Genomic DNA, 22,109 nt, shown 5'->3' on the forward strand with positions numbered 1-22,109 from the left:
TGAAATTCGGTATTAATAAAGTTAATCGTCACCGCGTAGTTTAACTGGTAGTCGTGAAGTCTCATTAATAAAGTTTCTCACTAATTGTAAGAAAAATTCTCACTAAGCAAAATTCTTACTAAGAAACATCCTCACTAAAAAACGTCATTACTAAGAAAGATCCTTACTAAGAAAGATTCTTACTAAGAAAGATTCTTAATAAGAAAGATCCTTAATAAGAAAATTCTCACGATCATGGGATTTTTTTTAGAAAACATGAGATTATAAAATAAAACTAATGCAATTTGATATAATGAGTAAATTTTAAATTTATGAAGAAACCAACAAATTTTATGCTGAGGAATTTTTCAATGTTTTTCAATGTATTGCTAACTCTTAATTTTTTGTTGAATGATAAGAACTGTGATAAAAGTTCTTCAAACACATATTTTTCTATTTTCATGTCATCATGATGGTTATTTCTCGTCCTTCTATTAAACTACTCGAAGATGAACACAAAATTTTCCTGAAAAAAGTGTTCAATTTTTTAAGAGCATGCAGAGAAAAAATTTGGGTAATTGGCTTTAAAAAACATGGAAATTGTAAGTTTTTTTAAAGAGTTTCATCGAAACAGTTGGAGAATTCGTCGTTTCTTGCTTCAATAAGCTCTGTTCACTAGTCAAGAAATTATGGGGATCCGATGATTCGGACGATGGGACAGTTGAAGAAATCCCCTTGAAAGCTTTGGAAATCTCGTAAGTTTAAATTCGGTCAACATTCGTGGAAAAGCTAAAAGAATTTTCTAAATAAGTTAGTGAGAATCGTTTTCAGTGAGGATTTTTTCTTAGTGAGAATTTTTTTAGTGAGGATGATTATTAGTAAGGTTTTATTATTAGTCTTAATAAGGACTTTTCTCGGTGAGAATCTTTCTTAGTGAGAACCTTTCTTAGTGAAACTATTCCTCATTGAGAATCTTGCTTAATGGCGACATTTCTTAGCGAGAACGTTTCTTAGTGAGAATCTTCCTTAGTGAGAGTCTTTCTTAGTGAGGTTGTTTCTTAGTAAGGATATTTCTTGGTGAGATTCTTTCTTAATGAGAAATGTTCTCAATGAGGGTTTCTCTTAGTGAGAAAAAAAGCCTGAAATCTGAATTTGGAATTTCATATTCCAAAATTTTTTCAGAGAAAAAGAAAAAGCGATTGTGGACAAACTGACACAGGAAACAAAACAAGATGAGGCAAAAATAGCGGAAAAATTGTTGGACATTTTAGAACTTGTTGAAAATAACGAGGAAAAATTCAAACAAAGGAAATTGAAAGCAGAGAAAGAATTGGACGATTTGAGGAAAAGTGATGAGGAACTTCATAGAGAAATGAAACAAAAAAAGGTGGAATCGGATAAGAGAATCGAGGAAATGGTGGAAAAAGTGAACAGAGAACAGGAGGAAAAAGATCGGGTTTGATTTTTTTTTCAGTTTTTTTATGGCCTAACATTTTTGATTTTCAGATTGCTAACTCAGAGACAGAAAGGCTATTGTCCGAGACAAGAAGCCAGTTTCAACAATTATTTTCATCTCAGAAGAGGTATTGAGGAAAAAAAAACGAATTTTCAATCTGAAACTGTTTTCAGACCACTGGATCCTTGCCAAGATGCATCAGAACAATTGAATGATGCACTGAAAGTACTTATTGACTGTTTGGATCCTGAGGAATGAAAAAAAAGGATTTCTGATAAATAAAATATTTTGATCTCAATTCTCTTGATTTTTGTAAATCTCCAGCTTTTTCAAATATGATATGTTTTCCTAATTACAAATACCGTAAACACTCTAATAGAACGCCGAATCGTCGAATTCGAGCCCGTGTATCTCATTTTCTGTGAAAGATATCAAAAAGTGGTTAACTAATGAAATGCTGCTGATACCATAATAAACATTTTATCAGTTTATCACTTTTTGATATCTTTCAAAGGAACTGAGATATATAGGCTCAAAGTGGACGGTCCGGGTGGCGTTCTATTAGAGTGTTGATCAACATTTTTTCTCAAACTTCCCATTATCAACTCAATTTTTCTATTATCATCAGTTTTCGAAAAATCGTAATAGCTTCATCGAATATCAAAGATTTTTAATCAAGAATTCTTTAAATATTATAAAATGAGCATTTCAAAAATTGGAAATCCTTTTATCAATTATTCCTTGTTGGTTGCTAGACAATTGAGGCATTTCACAAAAGTAGGTTATATTATCCAAACAACTTGTGCTCACCCAATTCAGATTTGATCCATCCAAAAACATACATGCATCTAGCTGTAACAACTGGAAAACTGCAAGTAACTTTTTCTTAAAGTGTGAATTTGGCAGAAGTCGACAAATACTACAAAATATTACTATTAGGAATAGTATATCTTATCTATGAACGAAGTTACATAGACCACGGCGTAACTCAGATGGTTTTTGGCTTGTAACTTGGTTCATAGACAAGATACAGTATTCCAAATAGTGTCATTTTGTAGTTCTTGAGTTTTGTAAGCATTAAAGAAACTATGCCTAATTTCCCTCTTACCGAGCCGATATGATGACCATATACGAGTCAAATTGAATTTGGTCATCAATTTCTGCACATTTTTAGTATCATTACTTTTCATACTGATCAAACTGGAGTTGGAATTTTTTGAGCACGAAACTCTGGCGTCGAGCCAAGTTTTTGGGATTGGCATGATTTGGTAGCACGCCTTGTTGGGGCAATAGTAAACTGGAGGATCGGATTCTGGAATTCAAATTTTTTCCCTCGACATTATTTTCCATGTACCGGTCTATAAATATACAGAAAAAAAACATATTTCAGTTGATATTTGTTCATTTTCAGAAGTGTGGAGCTTGACTGTTAAGTTTCGGATCACTTTGAAAACTTTGAAGGGTGTAAAACAGACCTAGATTGAAAACTTTGCATTCACAGAATTTTTTGAAAATTCCTAGTTCCCCAATTATTTGTCAATTACTGAAGGAAACCCATTTTGGCCTATTTTTGTACAAGTGTCTTCCCAAAATCAGCAAATAGCTGAAGAACTAGAGATTTTCAGGAAATTCTGTAAATGTTAATTTTTTAACCTAAGTCTGTTTTACACCCTCTACGATTCTCAAAATGATCGGACACTTGACAGTCGAGCTACAGATTTTTGAAAATGCCAAAAAGCAATTGAAAACATTATCTTTGTATTACTTATTGACCGGTACTGTAGCAAAATCAATGTTACCTGGATGATGAAAAATCGACGGTACGACTAGAAACACAATGATAGGAACCGCAACAAAACTTGCTAAAAACAAAGCTGCAAGAAGTCTGGTCCAATATTTTTTGAAAAAAGAGTTGGTTTCCGGAAATTCGGAAATATATTCATAATATTCTTCCGGACCATTTCCTTGAAAAACTGGATTGTCATATTTAACAGGATTATTATTATTACGGACAACTTGTGGTTTTGACGGCGAATTGAACAAATCATTGACATTAAGTCGATAGCCATCTGAATTTCTTTTAAATTTTTAGATTAAAAAACTTCAAAATCTAAACTTAACTTGCATTTTTAAAAAAGAATTTTTGAAAATTTTGAATAGTGCTTATTATTATAAATATTTGTTAAACTTTATTTTATAGAACTTTAAAAAAAAGATAATAAGTATATAGCTAATAAGTACTCCGGAAGTGGTGATAAGAGAACGAAAAACAAAATAAGGTTAATCCCTAAAAAATTTTTATTTTTAGAAATTTTTTTTACTAAACAACTAAAAATATCAGTTTTTGAAAGGACGGAAAAAAAAGAAGAAGAACAGAAAAAGATTAAAAAAATATATTCCGAAACTTCGAAGTTGTGACGATCGTAATTCTCTGAAAATCTGAAACTTCCAAAACCGAAATATTCCAAAATATCGAAATTTGAAAACTTCAATTTGCTAATTTTAAATTCTTCATCGAAAAAAGTTTTTTTTTTTTTAATTTTTAATATTCCGCAAATTTTTAGATCCTGATGTTTCTCTAGACTCTCATTTTCCTGCACTAATTTCTTCTGGGAAGAAGCCCCGCCCACTTTTCTAGAGATGGTAGGCAAAAAGGGGGCGGAGCCTAATTTCTCGCGCTTAGAAAATTCTTTCTCTTGCCATTCTGAATTCCATCGTTGCAACGATAACCACCGTCTGCTAGGAGGTTTTTTTCTGATTTTTATGAAGATTTAAATTTTTTAAATATAGAATTCCTGGTAAGGCTTGGCGGGAAATTCGAAAATTTTGAAAATCTGAAATTTCAGAATGTTATAAATGGACTCTAGCATTTAGAATTTTTTCGGACTGATTTCATTTTTCCGAGGGTTTGAAAAACAGTAAGAGATTCAAGTTTTCAAACATAAATTTTGAAATACTTTGAGTTTCAAATTCGATTCTATGGTTTTCTCATTCCCTTGATTTTTTGCAAACCTCAAACTGTTTAAAAACCAATTTCAATTATCTAATTAAAAAAAAAATTCTTTAATCAAATGACATAACTTATAAAATAGATAAGGGGATTAACACTTGAGGTTTACTGAAGTTCATAATGGACCGCGGCGGGGGAATCTTGGAAAACTCCGCCCCTTTTTCACACTTTACGGGCATTTTAAGACATCAAAAATCATTAAAGAGGCCATGAACCTGAAGTGTGAAGGATATTTTGATATGAATGTGACGAGGTGAAGACGATAATACAAAAAAATTTAAAATAAATAATATAACATTTCCTGAGTCCAAAATCTTCAAAAAACTATTTTTTCGCATTTTTCAGTGCCTCCAACCGATTCGTTTTTCGATTCCTCCAATGTTTTTGAAGAATCTTTGCCGCAACAATTCTCAATTCCTCAAAGGTCAACGCACCCTCCGATTTCAAATAGTCAATAATGAGCATGCTCTGCGGACCTTGCTCATATTTCTCGGCACAATCTAATGGAGTTCTTCCGAGTCGTCCGAATGCGTTAGCTGCACTTCTTGCCTTGATAAGAGATAAAACACAATCGAATTTTCCAGCGAGACAGGCTTCATGAAGTGCTGTTTCGCCATTGATATCTAGGCAACTGACTAGTGGAGAGGAGAGCACGTAGTCTTCCTGTTCGATCTGAAAGGATTTTATTTATGCAACTGCTTTGAACTTCGACCTCGCTGCAGAAAATTGACCTAGTTTAAAGAAAATTAGACCAAATTATGACTCCCAAAAGAGATTTCCACACTACTTGTGTTTAAGTTCTTCTAACTTGACCAATTCTGATGTAGCGCATTGAAATGTTATACAATTCGAATCAGCAAAAAATTGAGATTTCATATCATACATTTATTTTCAGTTTTGATGATTTTGAAGAAAGTTATGAGCGTTTGAACAGCCGGTGTGCTTAACTTTGGTACTGCCAAGCAGGTGCAAAATCAATTTTGCTACTGCCAAACAATACCAAAATAAAACTTGCCTTTTTCAACGCGTCATATCTTTTCAGGATTCCATATTACAAAAAAGTTGTCAACTACAAAAATGAAGCACTAGTTTTGTTTTGTGTACGCCAAAATTTTCTAACGTTTTGAAGATGTATGAGCCATATTTCAAGGGGCTTAAAAACCACTGAATTGAAGTTTCTTTTTTTGAACTCATGGGGTTTTGAGGCAACTTTTACGGCTTTAAACATTTGCAAACTTTGAAAAATTATATTCATTAAACTCTTCAAGTCTTTGTGATTTTTTTAATACCATTTTTATCTATTTTGAAGCAGAGGTGCACCTGGACAAATTGAGTTTTTTCAACTACCGTATTTCGTCTAAGAGAAGCCCATCAAACAGTCAACTTTGAGCTCAATTTTTTCAATTCCTGTGAATGACATCAAAATTTTGTCAACTGATAAAATATTATAAATTTTATGATAAACAATTTATCAGTTGATAAAACTTTGATATCTTTTTCCGGAATTGAGATAATTGAGCTCGAAGTGGACGGTTCGGGTGGGCTTCTATTAGAGGAAATCCGGTATTATTCGATAGTTAGAACTTCTCAACCTCAAAGTCACAGAGCACAGCAAAAAAGGATCACTCACATTCAAAAGCACATTAATACACGCCGATGATCCTGCATTTGCAGCTGCATGCAGTGCAGTCCTTCCAAAGTTATCAGTTTTTGGACGCGCGCCTGTTTTTCCTGGTGACCTCCATTCAAATCCCAATTCCTTAATCATACAATGCAAAGTGTGACTCTGTCCACCCATACAAGCCCAAAACATTGGCGTTCTTCCGATTTCATCCTCTTCGTTCATAGCTGCTCCAGAAGATAGTAGGCAGCGAAGGACGTCAGTGTGACCACGACCAGCAGCTAGGTGGAGGGCAGTGTTCGAGTGGTTGTCTCGTTCGGATAGGGACCAACCCTTGAACGTCAAACATTTTGAATAAAAAAACAACAGTCTGGATCATTAAAAAACAATCTTTCTTAGTGAGAACTTTCCTTAGTGAGGATGTTTCTTAGTGAGAATCTTTCTTAGTGAGGACACTTCTTAGTGTGCAGCTTTTTTAGTGAGAATTGATCATTTTACACCCACCTGATTAGTCAAAATCGTGCAAATCTTCTCATTTCCCACCATCGCTGCCAAATGCAAAGCAGTATACCCATGCTTATCCCGATCGGCTCTTTTTGGTGCATCCTCTCGTTGAATCAAATAATTGATCACATCGATGTTCCCCGCACATACCGCCCACATCAGGCAGCTCCTGTTCTCGTTATCATTGACTTCTGTGATTCGAGATTCTTCGAAAATTATCTTCAAACATTCTACAGAGAATTGAGCGGCGTAGTGGGCTGGCGTGGCGCCGATGTTGTCGCGGGTCGAGTTTCGGGCACCTTGAATTACAAAAACTTCTGTCTTGGCCAATTTTGATAGAGAACATTTGAAAGGTATAAAATTAAAACCTGCAGGAAATGGGAATTTCAAACCAGCAATTCATTGTCAGTTATCATGATTTTGAAGGAAGTTATGAGCGTTTGAACAGCCGATGTGATTAATTTTGCTACTGCTAAGCAGTGCCGAAAATCCACTATAACCTCATTTAGACGCTTGTAACTTGGCTTAAGATTTAAATTCAAAGTTGATTTCTATATTAAACGGAAGCTGGAGAAAAGAGCTTTAAAACTATATAGCACTCTTACAGACTATTCAAATATGGAGATAGGAAAATAAGTTTTTGAGCTTGCGGTGTTAAAAATGGAAACTTGCGACAGCATAGCAGGTGCAAAATTGAATTGAATACTGCTCAATAGGTTCAAAACTACAGTATACCTTGTCTCAACAAAAACTTGACAATCTCGGGATATCCATGCTCAGCGGCATAATGCAATGGCGTTCGTTGCTCATTATCCACCAAGTCCACAGAACATTCCAGCTCGATCAACAACTGTACAGCCTCATAATTTCTTGCAGCCACTGCTATATGTAGTGCAGTCATTCCATCTTTATTCTGACGAGTTTTCGATATTGGCTTCTTTAAATTAAGAAGTCTTATGACTGGCAGCGCCTGGGGGAGATTGACACCAACTGCACACATCAAGGGAATCACTCCGGTTTTGTCACGTTGGTCCACAGAAAACAGAGGATTGTTTGGGTCTGAAATTGAGCAAATTATAGCCCAAAAATTTTTCTATTAACTGATTCTGAATTCATGAAAATTGAACCGAAATTGACATAGTTATGATTTTTTGAGAAAAAACTTTCAAAAAAAATTTTCCAACATTTTTTTCAAGTTTTACAAATTTCAAAAATCCCACCTAACAGAATACGACATCCCTCCAAATTCACTTTACACGCTGCATAATGAAGTGGAGTTCTTCCTCGTTTATCCTGCACAATTTTGTAAAAATCCGATAGTTGAGGAAAATACTTCAGGCTTTCCATGAACATCTGAAATTTTTTGTTGGAACTTTTCAAAAAAAAAAAAATTTCACAAACTTTCAAAATCCTATTATCCTGTTTAGTGGCAGCTATGTGAAATGGAGTCACCAAATCTGAATCTTTGGCTAGAATTAGCTCATTGGCTTTTCCTTTTTCTCCAAATTCCTCTTCATATCTTTCGTACATTAGCAGGATTTCTTTGACCACCTGGAAAAGTTTTTTTTTTAAATAAAATTTGTGTTTTGAAATTTCCCACTTTTACACAATTATACTGGGTCGCCCAATGGAGTACGGTAGCTTTTTGGAGGTCCAGAATTCCGACTAGACTCTCTGTTTTCGGGATTTGACGTTTTCTGAATGGAACAATCTTAAGCTTACTGGAATTTTTGAATTTTCTGAGATTTTTGAAGTTTTCTAAATTTCATGAGTCCTGGAAATTCCAGAAATTTGAAAACTCGGATTACCAAGCTTCTGGAATTACTAGGTTTTTTAGAATTTCCAATAGTTTCTGAATTTCTGAATTTCTGAATTTCTGAATTTCTGAATTTATGAATTTATGAATTTCTGAATTTCTGAATTTCTGAATTTCTGAATTTCTGAATTTCTGAAATTCGGAATTTCTGAATTTCTGATTTTTTGAATTTCCGAATTTTTGAATTTCTAAATTTTCGAATTTTGTGGATTTTAAAATTTTGTGAAAGTTTCTAAATATTACTTAAAATTCTAAGTTTTCTGGAGTTTAAGAATTTTCTAGAACTTTCTAGATTTCTCAATTTCTAAGCGATTGGAATTTTCTACTTTCTGAACTTCTAATTTTTTCCAATACTTCCAAATAAAAAAAACACCAACTTCATGATAAACATGAAATTCTTGACATTATCCGTAATGGCTGCATGAAAAAGGACATTTCGTCCTTTTTCATCTTTGGTGTCCCATAATTCATCGATTTTTATCGATTGATTCGGTGAATTCCCATTTTTCAATCTTCGTTTTTCCAACTGTTTGACCTGATATTCGAATTCGCTCTGAAATTTTTTTGAATTTTTGGACTTTTTTTGAAATTAAAAAATACAATTAAAAAAAGACTCACTGGGGTCCCTTCTGCCGCCCAGTACAAAATGGGTTTTGGGTCCATTTTTCTGAAAAATCTGTTTAAAACAATAGGTCAGAGAATTGTGAATACAGAAATAATAAGAAAATAAAGAAAATAATGACAAGGAAAAAGATACTAACTGGAGAAGAAGAATAAGGAACAGGTTTTGACTGAGAGAGAGAGAGAGAGAGAGAGAGAGAGAGAGAGAGAGAGAGAGAGAGAGAGAGGGAGAGAGAAAAGAATAAGAAGAGGTGATACAAATTGTGTATGATTTTTATGATTAAAAGGAAAAACAATCATTCAAAAAATCGGAATTTGGTCTAAAAACGTCGTTTAAGGTGATTTTTCAATTCCAAAGTTCAGAAAATTTTGGAAGAGCCAGAAGTTCATTAAAGAAAAATTAGATTATTCCAAAATTTAAGACTTCGAATTTAAGATGCAAAAAAAGAAGAATTAAGAAAATTGGAAGAGCTTTGGGTCCTAAATTTTGCGGGACCTAAAATTAATGTTATTTGACGAAATGTGACGATCTTTTTTGCTGATATTGATCAGAAATTATATTTGAACTAGAAAACCCATATCGCAAACTTCCAAGACTATTTGAACATCTCATTCTAAAAGTCAGAGGACCACTACAGACCCTCGAAATTGTCATTTTGGATCCTAAACAATCCATCATAACTTTTAAAAAATTCCTGCTCGATTTGTTTGATTTTAATATCAATTTATAGCAAATTTTCCGGGCTACATTTAATTTGTTTTAAGCTTTCTATGAAAGTCAACTTTGAAATCAGAAAACGCGCTCTATTGAACTATAACAAAATTTTGAATCATTTCTTCAAAAACTCATAACTCTCTCAATTCTTGATCAATTTCCTATATTTTTATACCGTTTCATAGTAAATTTTATGAGCTTTATTACAAATTACATCATTTTCAATTTCAGATCCAAACTTCCCATCTCTAATGGACCAGCATGACGAATAGGGAGTCATTCCCTGGATGCGCCCTCTTTTTCTTGTTCTCTTCACTAGAACTTTGTCCTACTTCTAGATTTCTTTCTGAACTTTTTTATAATAAAACTCTTCCATCTCTCTCTCTCCAGAGTCCAATATTTCGTTTCTCGATTATTTGTATGCCCTCTTATCCCCGAAACTTTCTCCTCCACCACTCAATATCCTCCCTTTTTTCTTTTTTTTTCCCCAAAATGTTTGCTTTCGCTCATCCCCCACGGCTCTTTTGTGCTCTCTCTCTCTCTCAATCTCCCTTTTCAAATTTTATAATGTAGAAAGTTTCCATAATTTTTGTTCTCTGCAATTTTTTTTTTTTTTTGGGTCAAAACCAATATCCAGAATTAACAATTGAATTTTTTGAATTTTCGTAAAAAATTTTTTTTTTGAAATCTTTTTTTTGGTTCTCGAATTTTCTTTTGTTCATCCCATCCTAATGTCCTTTTTTCACTTTTTTCAAAGCACACTCTTTAAGAAAGTGTGGGAAAACACTTTGAAAAATTTTTTTTCGAAAAAGTAAAAAAAAAAAAAAAAATTTTAAAAAACCCAAATTTCCTCCCCGCAAATTTTTACGCGTAAACAAGCAGGCGTACATTTTGAGGTCATGAGAAATTTTCAAAATTTCCCCCTTTCTCCTTTTTGGTTAAAAAAATTTTTTTGGTCAGTTTTTTGATCTTTTTTTCTTGCTTTATTTTGTAGTTGTTTTTATATTACTATAATTCATAGAGTACTGAAATTATATATTTTTTTTGAAATTCAAAATCCAATCAGCTTTTTTCAAAAATATTCAAATCCAGGTGAAAAATGTTCTACCAATTTTGACTAGACATGAAAACTCATGTATTAGTACTTTCTAGAAGTTTGATTCAACTAGAAACAATTTTTTTATTTATTTGAAATCATAATTGAGCAATTGTTAGAACCCAATTGTCTCAAAAAGAAGCCGATATTTTGCTGAAATTTAGCGATTTTTAAAAATCAGGAAACATAGTTCAAAAATTTTGGAAAAAGCATGGACATTTCAGAATACACTAAACAAATCTAGAGCTTCATTTTTGTAGTTGACAACTTATTTGTAAATCAGGTCATGAGGAGATATGCCATGTGGAAAAAGACACCCTACCCGGCACCATCAAACCCAAAATTCATTTTCAGATTCTATAAACTAGAGCCCAGAATTTTTCAATTTGTCTGAAAATTTCAGAATATACAAAACAAAACTAGAGCTTCATTTTTGTAGTCTATAACTTTTTTGTAAAATCAGGTCATGAGGAGATATGCTACGTGGAAAAAGATACACCACCCCCCCCCCTTTTGAAGAAAACATAGAGGTGGGTCCCAACAGGCATGCTCCTTTCCACGTGGCATATCTCCTGAGGACCTGATTTTACAAAAAAGTTGTACACTTAAAAAATGAAGCTCTAGTTTTGTTTAGTATACTCTGAAAATTTTGAAACAAATTGAACAACTTTGAACTGCTTTTTTAAAGTTTCAAATTTGACCATTGCTACTAAAAAAACTAAAATATGTTTTTTTTGGGTAGAGTATCTCTTCAGAATGTGATTTTTCAAAGAAGTTGTTAATTACAAAACTGAAGCTCTATTTTTGTTTAGTACATTCTGAAATTTTCAGACAAATTGAAAATTTTTGAACTTCTTCTCCAACGCTTCAAATTTGACCCTTTTTCCTTTCAACAATGGCCGTCTTCTCTGAAATATTGATAATTTTTTAGGGTTTTTTGTAATCCAAATCCCAAAATTTTATGTTAATCTCATTGTCACCTATCACTGAACACTCTGTGCTTCTCATCCATTAAAACACTAGTACACAAAACTAGAGGAATTGGAGAAAAAGAAGAAAAAAAGAAGTTTCGTGTAGTGAAAAGTGGAAATTTAATAGAGAGTAGACGAAGGGGAAGAAGAAGAAGATGTAGGTTTAGTGCAGTGGACAGGAGGAATCTTTCTGTTTTCACACTTTTTTTGCAAAAAAAAATTTCAAAAAAAAATTTTTGAAAAATTTTCCAAAAAAAATGTTTTTTTGAATTGTCAATTTTTTTAATTTTTCAACCGCCTAATTCTTTTTTTCAGTTTTCTCTTTCCCAGAAAAAAAGAAGAAGCCATAAATTTATTTTCTCTGTCGCCAATCAACATTTTCATCATTAAAACACAAAATGGACAGATGAAGAGGGGGGGTTGGGGACAAAAACAAATGAAGCCAATTTTTCATTTTTCAGCTTTTTAGGAAAAAAGAAGAAAAGACGTTTTCTTTTTGCTCTTTTTTGAGACGTTTCTGGATTGGTTTTTTAGGTTTTTAGAAAATGTGAAAATTCTGAGTTTGAAAATTCAGATATTCGGAAATTCAGAAATTTCCCAAACTCTAAAAAATTTTGTCTAAATACGAGAATCTCAGAATCTCAGAATCTCAGAATCTCAGAATCTCAGAATCTCTGAATCTCAGAAACTCAGAATCTCAGAACCTCAGAAACTCAGAATCTCAGAATCTCAGAATCTCAGAATCTCAGAATCTCAGAATCTCAGAATCTCAGAATCTCGGAACTTCAGAATCTCAGAATCTCAGAAACCCAGAATCTCAGAATCTCAGAATCTCAGAATCTCAGAATCTCAGAATTTCAGAATCTCTGAATCTCAGAATCTCAGAATCTCAGAATCTCAGAATCTCAGAATCTCAGAATCTCAGAATCTCAGAATCTCAGAATCTCGGAACTTCAGAATCTCAGAATCTCAGAAACCCAGAATCTCAGAATCTCAGAATCTCAGAATCTCAGAATCTCAGAATTTCAGAATCTCTGAATCTCTGAATCTTGGAATTTCAGAACCTTGGAATTTCAAAATTCGATTTTCTAAACCTTTTTCTCTCGATTGTAATCTTTCTAAATTTCCACTTTTTTCCAATTTTTCAGGGGTAAATGAACGAAAAACTGCTTCTTCGATTTTTAACCTATATAATTTTTCGATTTCTACATTTGCTATTATTACTGGAATCCGATATTTATGCCCTTCTATTACGGTTATTTGATAAGAAAAATGAAAACGACGAGGTGGAGATCTTCAACATTTTTGCGAGGTAATTTGAAAATTTCAAAAAATTCCAGAATAATTTTATTTTCTCAAAAAATCAAAATTTTCAGACACCGATTCGATTCTACAGATGCAACCAAGGAGTCGGATTTCTTGTCATTTCATGAAAAAACGACACTTTTTGAGGAAATTTGTGAAGAAGGGTGAGCAATTTTAAAGAAATCTACAAAATTAGGCCGTGGCCTAGAAACCCAAAAAAATGAGTCATGACCTAGAAATCCAAAAAACTAGACCGTGACCTAAAAATCCAAAAAAATGAGTCATGACCTAGAAATCCAAAAAACTAGGTCATGATCTAGAAATCCAAAAAAATTAGGTCATGACCTAAATTTTTTTTTCAATTTTCAAAAATTTTCAGCTGGCACATCTACAGTATCACGGATCGCTACGTCTATTTTGTGAAAATCCAGCCCATCACAGAGGACAATTTTGATAAGACCATATCAATCGAAAAATGCTCAAAGCTCTCGAATTTTCTATATCAAAACGCGGAAAAATTGGCACGATGCCAACTTGAAACTTTTCAAAGAATCACTAGGACCCTATCGCCGTCCCGTGAGAAAATTGTGATTTTTCATTCGGCACCGGGTTGCGGTGGGACTACTGTAGGCAAATTGCTACAAAGTTGTGATGGATCGAAAATTTCGTTGTTGGTTGTCGGTAAGTTTTTTTTTGAATTTTGAATTTTTCAACAATCTCAAAAATTGTTTGAAATTAAATAAGCTTTCTAAATATATTTGTTGAGTCTGAGAATACTGATTTTCAGCCAAGTTATAGCTCCCTAAAGTTGGTGGCCTAGAAAACCAAATTTCTGGGTTTCTAAAAAATGAACTTCAAAATACCAAAAATGTTTTAGCACCATTGGAAATGCTTTATTTAGAGCTTCAAAATAAATATAATCATGACTGGGTTCTGAAAATAAGGACATTTCAAAAATTTGGGTCTCACCACGAAAACTGTAAAATGACCGTAACTCGGTTGGTTTTCAAACAAATTCAAAAATTTTGAACTTTCTGAATTTGTATTGTTTTTGGCTTCAAAATGAGTATAATCATGACAAGGTTCTGAAATTTTCGAAACTTTGGGTCCCACCACGAAAAGTATAAAACGACCGTAACTCGGTTCAAAACCAATATTTTCAAAATTCAAAAACTGTTTCCAATAGCTCATGAAATTTTACATCTCTTTAAATATAAATAGGCCAGAAAACCAAGTTTATGGATATCTAGGCCACATGTCAAAAATTGTAGTTCTAGATTTTCTAGACCACAAACTTCAAAATGCCATAACTCGGTTCAAAATCATTATTTTTAGAATCTAAGAACACTTTTAAATAGATCCTTAAATTTCAAAAATTTTTATTAAAAAATTGTTTAGAAGAATTTTCACCTGATGTCCTAGAAAAACGGATTTCTAGGCCATCATATACAAATTTCTGTATATTATGTCTTAGGTTGTAAGTTGGTTCAAAATCAATATTTCTCGAAAATTCTAAAAGTTTTCGATACAATTTTTTCTATTTTTACAGGCGAGCCACCATTCCTGACCTCTCTGAGTCTTCTATACAACAAATTCTCCATCGAAGACCTTCGAAACATCTCAAAATCCGTAATTCGCTACTCAACGATGCACCAAAAATCCCAACAAACTCTAGTTTTTAAATCTCGCTCTTCCAGCACGAAAATTGTTCCATTCATACATTCATCACTTCCTTCCGTTCAACATTTCTTCATTACACGAAAAAATTCCAATGATACCATATCCAGATTACTTCTGAAGACCTCCACAGAATTAAATTATTCGATTTTCCGATTTTTACTGAAATTCGGACATTTTTTGGATATTTCATGGATTTCCAGCTGGAAAGATTTGGAGGCAGAGACTTTTCTGAGGGTTGGACCTAAAACGGACGTTGAATTTTCAATGTCTCAAGTTTTTGGATCAATTTTGAATTATCGAAGAAATCGACAATATTTTGTGCCAGACATGCCGTATGTGGAAGATTTGGTGAGTTTTTTTTTGAATTTTTGAATTTTTAAAATACGAAAAGAGCAGGAATTCCAAAATCTATCTATTCCAGTTTTCAGATTTCAAAAATATCGATTTTGAGCCAAGTTATGGTAATTTAACCCTTTTCGTGGTGGGACCCAAAATTTCAAAAAATTCAGAACCTGGTTATGATTGCACTTATTTTGAAGCTAAAAACGTCACAAATTTAAAACTGTTAAAATTTTCAAATTTGATCAAAAATAAACCGAGTTATGACCATTTAACGCTTTTCGTGGTGGGACCCAAAATTTCGAAAATTTCGAAAATTTTAGAAACTTTGTCATGATTATATTTATTTTGAAGCTCAAAACGTCACAAATTCAAAACTGTTAAAATTTTCAAATTTGACCAAAAACCAACCGAGTTACGACCATTTAACGCTTTTCGTGGTGGGACCCAAAATTTCGAAAATTTCGAAAATTCAGAGCCTTGTCATGATTATACTCATTTTGAAGCCAAAAACAATACAATGTGTCAAATTTGACAAAACGTTTAAAACTGGTTTCAGAATTCGAAAATATCAATTTCGAGTCAAGTTATAGCCCTCTAAAGTTAGTGGCCTAGAAAACCAAACTCTGGAATTTCTGGGCCATGAACTTCAAAATGCCATAACTCACCTCAAAATCAATGTTTTCAAAATCTAAAAACGGCAATCGATAAATTTTGAAATTCTACAATTCATGATATTTTAATAATTTCAAAATTTCAAAAATTGCTTCCAGATCTCCGACACCGCCATCCACATCCGTCCTCTTCTGGATCTTTGTGAAATTTCCGATTTGGCAATTCCAGAATGCATAGAATGGAAGCGGAATCAGGAGGAGCAAATTCAACAAGTCTGGGATACTGTAGATTTGAATCCAGATGACGTGGCAAGAGTCGGGCAACTGGTGGACATGTTGGAGCAAGATGTCTTCTTTTCTTGATCTGATTTTTTTGACATAGATAATAAATTTTTTGTAAATTTTGAAAAGCGAAAAAATTGAAAAATGCATAACAAAACGGAAAGAGGCTCCATGAACCTATCAAATGAGAAACATGACACATTTTGGAAGAAAGAAAGAGAGAGAGAGAGAGAGAGAGAGAGAGAGAGACGCAGAGAAAGAGAAAAATGAGAGAGATGGAACAGTTGTTTTATGAAAAGGACTCCGACTTTCTCTTTTTTCTGCGGTCACCACCAAAATTTCATAACTTTTATCCCCAAATTACTGAAAATTCTGAAAATTCTGAATTTCTGAATTTCTGAATTTCTGAATTTCTAAATTTCTGAATTTCTGAATTTCTGAATTTCTGAATTTCTGAATTTCTGAATTTCTGAGATTCTGAATTTCTGAATTTCTGAATTTCTGAATTTCTGAATTTCTGAATTTCTGAATTTCTGAATTTCTGAATTTCTGAATTTCTGAATTTCTGAATTTCTGAATTTCTGAATTTCTGAAAAGAATAAGTGTTCTCTTATCTTGATTGCTCATCACTCTATTCGTATTGCTCATCTTCCTTTCTTCCTCTATTTTTTGCTCTTTTTAGTAGTTTCTTAGATCCTGGACCCAGATAAAATACAAAATACACATTTTCGTATTCTTCTTCTTTCTTTTTTTTTCTTATGAGAAAGAAAAGTTGTTATATTTGGTAGTCTGTTAATATTTCTCTTTTTTTTCTAGCTGTGATTTTTTGAAATTCCATTTTTTTGACATTTCAATTTTTCTGTGAAAATTCATTTTCACATGGAAAAGGTTGAAATTTTAATTTTCTAGCAACTTTTTCAAAAAAAGGACAGGTGAAAACATTTTTTGGCATTTTTTGACACTAGCAAATTGGATCTAAATGTTGTAGTTTTATCAAAAATGCTGACAGAATTAGTTAAGTGTTGTGAAAATCAAAATATTGTCATTTTTTGAAAAAAGGTTAATTTTCAGAATTAAAGAAAACGCCTACCTGTCTAGAACAGAGTTTTATAAGCAGGCTCAAAAAAACCTCATTTTCCAGAACAATTTTCAAACTTCCCGCAAAAATAAATTATAGTTTCAAAGCCCTTTCTCTTAGCTTCCGTTTAATACAAAAATAAACTTTGTATCTAGATCTTAAGCCAAGTTACAGGATTCTAAATAAGCCCATATTTGATTTTTGGTACTGCCTAGCAGTAGAAAAATCGAATTTTGGTACTGCTTAGCAGGTGTGGTAATTGGTACAAATGCAGTACCAATTTTAGTGTTTTGGTGACTTTAAGAGTTCATAACTTTGTTCAAAATAAACATTTTGAAATGACTTTTAATTTTTTAGATAGCCAGGAAAGAGAGCTTTCACAAATGCACAAATTGATGCACAAATTGATCATACAAAGTTTCAATTGAACTGAAATTCGGTGGTTGTTTTAAATCCTTATATATTTGTTGAAAATTTCAATTTTATCTATATGAATTTTGAAATATTTTAAAGCCCTTTTTCATAGCTTTCATTTGATACAAAAATCAACATTCTTTCTTGATATTAAGCCAAGTTACAGGTTTCTAAATAAGCCCATAGTGGATTTTTGATACTGCCCAGCAGTAGCAAAATCAAAGTTTGGTACTGCTTAGCAGGTGTAAAGTTTCAAAATGCAGTACCAATTTTAGTGTTTTGGTTACTTGACGAGCTCATAACTTTGCTCAAAATCAACATTTTGGAATAATTTTGAACTTTTTAGATAGTCGGAAAATAGTGCTTTCAAATAATCCAAAACGATTTGCCTGGAAAATTTTTTTGAAGAAACAAAAGAATCATTGAAACAACTGGTGTATTTAAATGCTGAAAAACAAACTTTTAAGTTTCTTTCAAAATGCTAAAAACTAAACTTTTGATTTTCAAAGGAAAAAAAAAGGAAATTAAAAACTTCCAACACTATAGTATCCAGATCAAATATATAAGAAACCCTATTTCCCATTTTTCTAGTGTATCCAATTTGTTCTTTCTTCTTCTTTTTTCCCTTCTTTTTCGATATATATATTCCCTAGTGCTCTCCCCTGGTTGCCATAGAAAATTTGCTCGTTTTTGCCTCTTGTTCTCCTCTTTTTTCTCCAATTTTTTCCTTCTTTTTGTGTATGTATACACCTCCAAATTTCGATTACTTTATTTTCTCTACTTTTTTACGCGTTTTCTGGAATTTTCTGGAAGAATTTTTAGTTTAGAAAAGGAAAGAAAATATAATTTAGAATCTAAAACATCTTCAAGTTTGAAAAATCGAGTTTCACTGATTTGATTTTTCAAAATAATTTTTTGAAATTTTTGAGTATTTCATTTTTCCGTTTTTTTTTTAGTTTCCCGGAATTTGAAAAACAATAAACTCGAATATTTCGAAATTCAGAAATTTCAAAAAAATTATTTTCTGCAAAAAAATATTTTCAGCCAGGGGCAAAAATTTCCCAAGGGGTAAAATACTATAGTAGTCAAAGCATCCATAAATAAATAAATACTTTTTTTCAGACTTTTTTAGTATAGTTATAATAGTAAATCTTCCGGGAAAATTCATAGAATCCATTTTCTAAAATTTTAAATAACATTCTTTTCAAAATTCCAAAATTATTTCTCAAATTCCAAGTTTTTCAGATGTCTGCGGAGACATCCTCTAACTACACCTCTCTACTAGAGGACATTCAGAATCTCACTGTGCTTCAGAATTCCACGTCACCAGAAATGTCGAAAAATTCAGATGAAATTTTTTTGGTGACAGAATTCCCATTTCCGTCTCCAGCCGATCCATTTGAGGATATGGATTTATTCAATGGGTCCGACTACAAAATCACTGCGATTCGAAATGGAACGGATACTGTAACAGTATTCGAGTATTTAAGTAAGTTTTGAAAATCCAAAAAATTTCAGAACTGTTTTTTTTTCAGACATCTCCCCATGGTTGATGTATTCTCTCTGTGGAATTATTGTCTTAATTGTTCTCGGTGCTATAATTGGGCTTGTGTGCTGGATTAAGAAAAACAAAACGTAAGTGGTTTGACGCGAATTTGAATTTTCAAAATTTTAAGAATTCTGAAATTCTGAATTTTTTAAATTATCAAATTTTCCAGCCGAGTGATCAACGAAACGACCGACCCGGTACTAGCCATGACGTTCCCCGGCTCAGGATGCTTCAGGTAGGGACAAACTGACACACAGACAGACACAATTATTTTTAATTTAAAAATAATGTTTTGTAGTTGCTGCTCCAAATCCGAGCCAAAAAGTGGAATGGACCAAAGACAAAATTCTTCGAGCAATTTGGAATTCTACGGAAGACCAGCATTACCACAGTCTGCTTATGTAGTGGAGAGACCGAAATCACAAGGTGGGGATGTTTTTTAAAAAATTCAAAAATAAACAATTTTTTAGTGAGGAGCTTTCTTAGTGAGGATCTTTCCTATAGTTAGTAAGGATTTTTCTTAGTAAGAATTTTTCTTAGTGAGGATTTTTTTAACAATATGTTAGGAACTTTCTTAATGAGGATCTTTCTTATATTTAGTAAGAATTTTTCTTAGTGAGAACTTTTCTTAGTAAGAAAATTTTTTAGTGAGGATCTTTCTTAGTGAGGATTTTTCTTAGTGAGAATTTTTCTTAATAAGGATCTTTCTTATAGTTAGTAAAAATTTTTCTTAGTGAGAACTTCTCTTAGTGAGAATCGTTCTTAAAAATTAGAATCCCTTTTTCAGAGAAAGTGTTTTTTTTCAAAATTTTCGAAAATTCCAAAGTTTTCTAAAATTTCCCCACAACTGACCAAACATCAAAAAAGGGACCTCGAACATATAATTAGGCGCCCACTCTTTTCGATTTTTGAGGAGAGAGGGAGATTTTTGAGCGAAAAATTTTGTATATATTTTCCTTTATGTTGTAAACTATAATTAATTTTTTATCTAGCAAAAATTTTTCAAAAATGTGTAAATAAACAAGATTTGGAGGTCTATAATTGGAATTGGAGAGTTTTTTTTAAGGAATTCAGATGATGATGTGGAAATTTGAATACAATTCTAGGAAATTCAGAATATCAAATAAATATTAAAAAAGCGAAAATCGAAAATTTAAAAATCATAAGATACTAAATTGTTAAAAATTCATAGAAATCGAAAATGTTTCTAAATATGAACGGTGCTCACTTATAGTAAGAACGGTCCTCACTGAGAAAGATCCTCAGTAAGAAAAATTCTCAATTCTCACTAGTATTCTCACTGAGAAGTTCTCACTAAGAAATATGCTTATTTAGAAAATTCCTAATCAAGAGAGATTCTCACTAAAAAAAGTACTCATTACGAACCATCCTCACTAAGAAAAACTCTCACCAAGAAAGATTTTCGCTAAAAAGATCCTTATTAAGAAAGATCCTCATTAAGAATTATCCTCACTAAGAAATATTCTGACTAAGAGCGATTCTTACTAAGAATGATCCTCCTCAGGAGAGACCCTTATTAAGAATCATCCTCACTACGAAAGGGTCTTACTAAGAAAGATCCTCACTAAGAATCATCCCCACTAAGAAAGATTCTTACTAAGAAACATACTTACTAAGAAAGATTCTTAGTAAGAAGAAAGATTCTTAGTGAGAAAAATACGGAATCCTAAATTTCAAAATTTCTCCAGAATCCATGACCATCGCCACATCGAACCATGCCATGTACATCGACGGAATCGAGGATATTCCGAATCGAGAAATTCCACAAGGACAGCAAAGAGCTCTACCCAAATATCGATACCAACAATACCAGACATCGGAATAAATTTTTTGAAAAAAAAAAATTTCCCTATATCCTTACAGAAGCTTCCAAAACTTTCTAAAACCTTCTAGAACCTTCTAGAACCTTTAGGAATCTCCCAGAAGCTTCTAGAACTTTCAAAAACCTTCCAAAACCTTGTAAGATCTTTTGGAACCTTCCAGAAACTTCTAGAGTCTTTCAAAACGTCCCTAACTCCTCCTATTTTTTTGTAATATTTTCAGAAGATTCTAGAACCTTCCAGAACCTTCTATTTTGTTCTTCCCCTTTCTTACGTCCACTATATAACCAGTGCACTCCCCTATCAATTAACATATTCTCACAATTTCTTTTTCTGTGATACTCATTAAACCTTTTTTTCCAAAAAAAAAAATTGTTTCTGTGACATAAAAGTTAATATTTTGTGATTTTTTGGTTTGTTGGCTTTCGCGCCTTCGGCGCGCGGAATTCGTATTCCAGAACAGGATGAGGTATGTATTTAGGGTAGTAAAATACAGAAACGTAGGAAATTGGATTTTCCAAAAAAAAAATTAGTATGTCAACAAAAGTTTGATACTTTTTTGTAGAAACGGATTTTCCAAATATTTCAAATACTAAAAATTTGGAACATTGGCTCATTTTATATCCCAAAAATGGATTTCTTGAAATGTTAGCTGAAAACTCGAAATTCTGAAATATTAAAATTTTGAAATTTGGAGATTCTCAAATTTCGAAGCTCTGAAAATTTTTATTTTCTGAAAATTCAAAATCCAGAGAATTCTGAACTCTGAAAACTCAAAACTGTGGAATTTCAAAATTCAGAACTTCGGAAATTCAGCAATTAAACCATTCTGAAATCCAAAATTGCCGCCTCCTCGAAAATAATAAAACCCCATGAATTATCCGAAACCTCAAAAATCAAAAATTGCCCCCTCCCCCCACTCACTTATTTGCCATTATTTGCAAAATTACACCTCCCCCCCCTCTCCGACCAAAAATTTGCAAAAATCACCTCTTCGCCAAGCTCCACCCCCTATTTTCCAGCCTCCGCTTTTCTCAAAACTTGAGCAATTTGCGTTGGCGTATTTTCGAAAACACAGAGACGCGCACCTATCAATTAGGGTGCTCGCTAGAAAATGTGGGCGGAGCTTAGCCGTTTTATATAAAAGTGGCTCTAGATATCAACAATTCACCACTTTTTCAGTTGATTTCGAAATCTTAAATCACTTCTGCCCCTGGA

At 32.7% G+C, this 22,109-nt stretch overlaps 4 protein-coding genes across 4 annotated transcripts; 3 read left to right on the forward strand and 1 right to left on the reverse strand.

Annotated features, from left to right (window-relative positions):
* Positions 1 to 448: 448 nt before the first annotated feature.
* Positions 449 to 1,693, forward strand: CBG27316 (the record flags this gene model as incomplete). The annotated part of the gene is made up of 5 exons (XM_045238554.1): positions 449 to 553; positions 598 to 734; positions 1,162 to 1,435; positions 1,486 to 1,562; positions 1,609 to 1,693. 5 exons carry the CDS (start codon positions 449 to 451, stop codon positions 1,691 to 1,693), a joined length of 678 nt encoding a protein of 225 aa, XP_045099346.1.
* Positions 1,694 to 2,222: 529 nt separating this feature from the next.
* On the reverse strand, positions 2,223 to 9,049 carry Cbr-mlt-4 (the record flags this gene model as incomplete). Its single annotated transcript, XM_045238555.1, has 10 exons — positions 2,223 to 2,296; positions 2,544 to 2,747; positions 4,880 to 5,117; positions 6,076 to 6,399; positions 6,571 to 6,869; positions 7,306 to 7,629; positions 7,791 to 7,923; positions 7,972 to 8,121; positions 8,760 to 8,939; positions 9,005 to 9,049. 10 exons carry the CDS (start codon positions 9,047 to 9,049, stop codon positions 2,223 to 2,225), a joined length of 1,971 nt encoding a protein of 656 aa, XP_045095008.1.
* A 3,894-nt stretch (positions 9,050 to 12,943) lies between these two features.
* CBG12930 lies at positions 12,944 to 16,090 on the forward strand (the record flags this gene model as incomplete). Its single annotated transcript, XM_002638452.2, has 5 exons — positions 12,944 to 13,101; positions 13,130 to 13,258; positions 13,474 to 13,775; positions 14,644 to 15,122; positions 15,887 to 16,090. The coding sequence occupies 5 exons, from the start codon at positions 12,944 to 12,946 to the stop codon at positions 16,088 to 16,090; spliced, it is 1,272 nt and encodes a 423-aa protein (XP_002638498.2).
* Positions 16,091 to 18,746: 2,656 nt separating this feature from the next.
* On the forward strand, positions 18,747 to 20,896 carry CBG12931 (the record flags this gene model as incomplete). The annotated part of the gene is made up of 5 exons (XM_002638453.2): positions 18,747 to 18,990; positions 19,037 to 19,136; positions 19,220 to 19,285; positions 19,349 to 19,476; positions 20,760 to 20,896. 5 exons carry the CDS (start codon positions 18,747 to 18,749, stop codon positions 20,894 to 20,896), a joined length of 675 nt encoding a protein of 224 aa, XP_002638499.2.
* Between the last annotated feature and the right edge of the window lie 1,213 nt (positions 20,897 to 22,109).

The sequence above is a fragment of the Caenorhabditis briggsae genome (genome assembly GCF_000004555.2).
Source record: "Caenorhabditis briggsae complete genome, chrV, whole genome shotgun sequence".
Lineage (NCBI taxonomy): Eukaryota > Metazoa > Nematoda > Chromadorea > Rhabditida > Rhabditidae > Caenorhabditis > Caenorhabditis briggsae.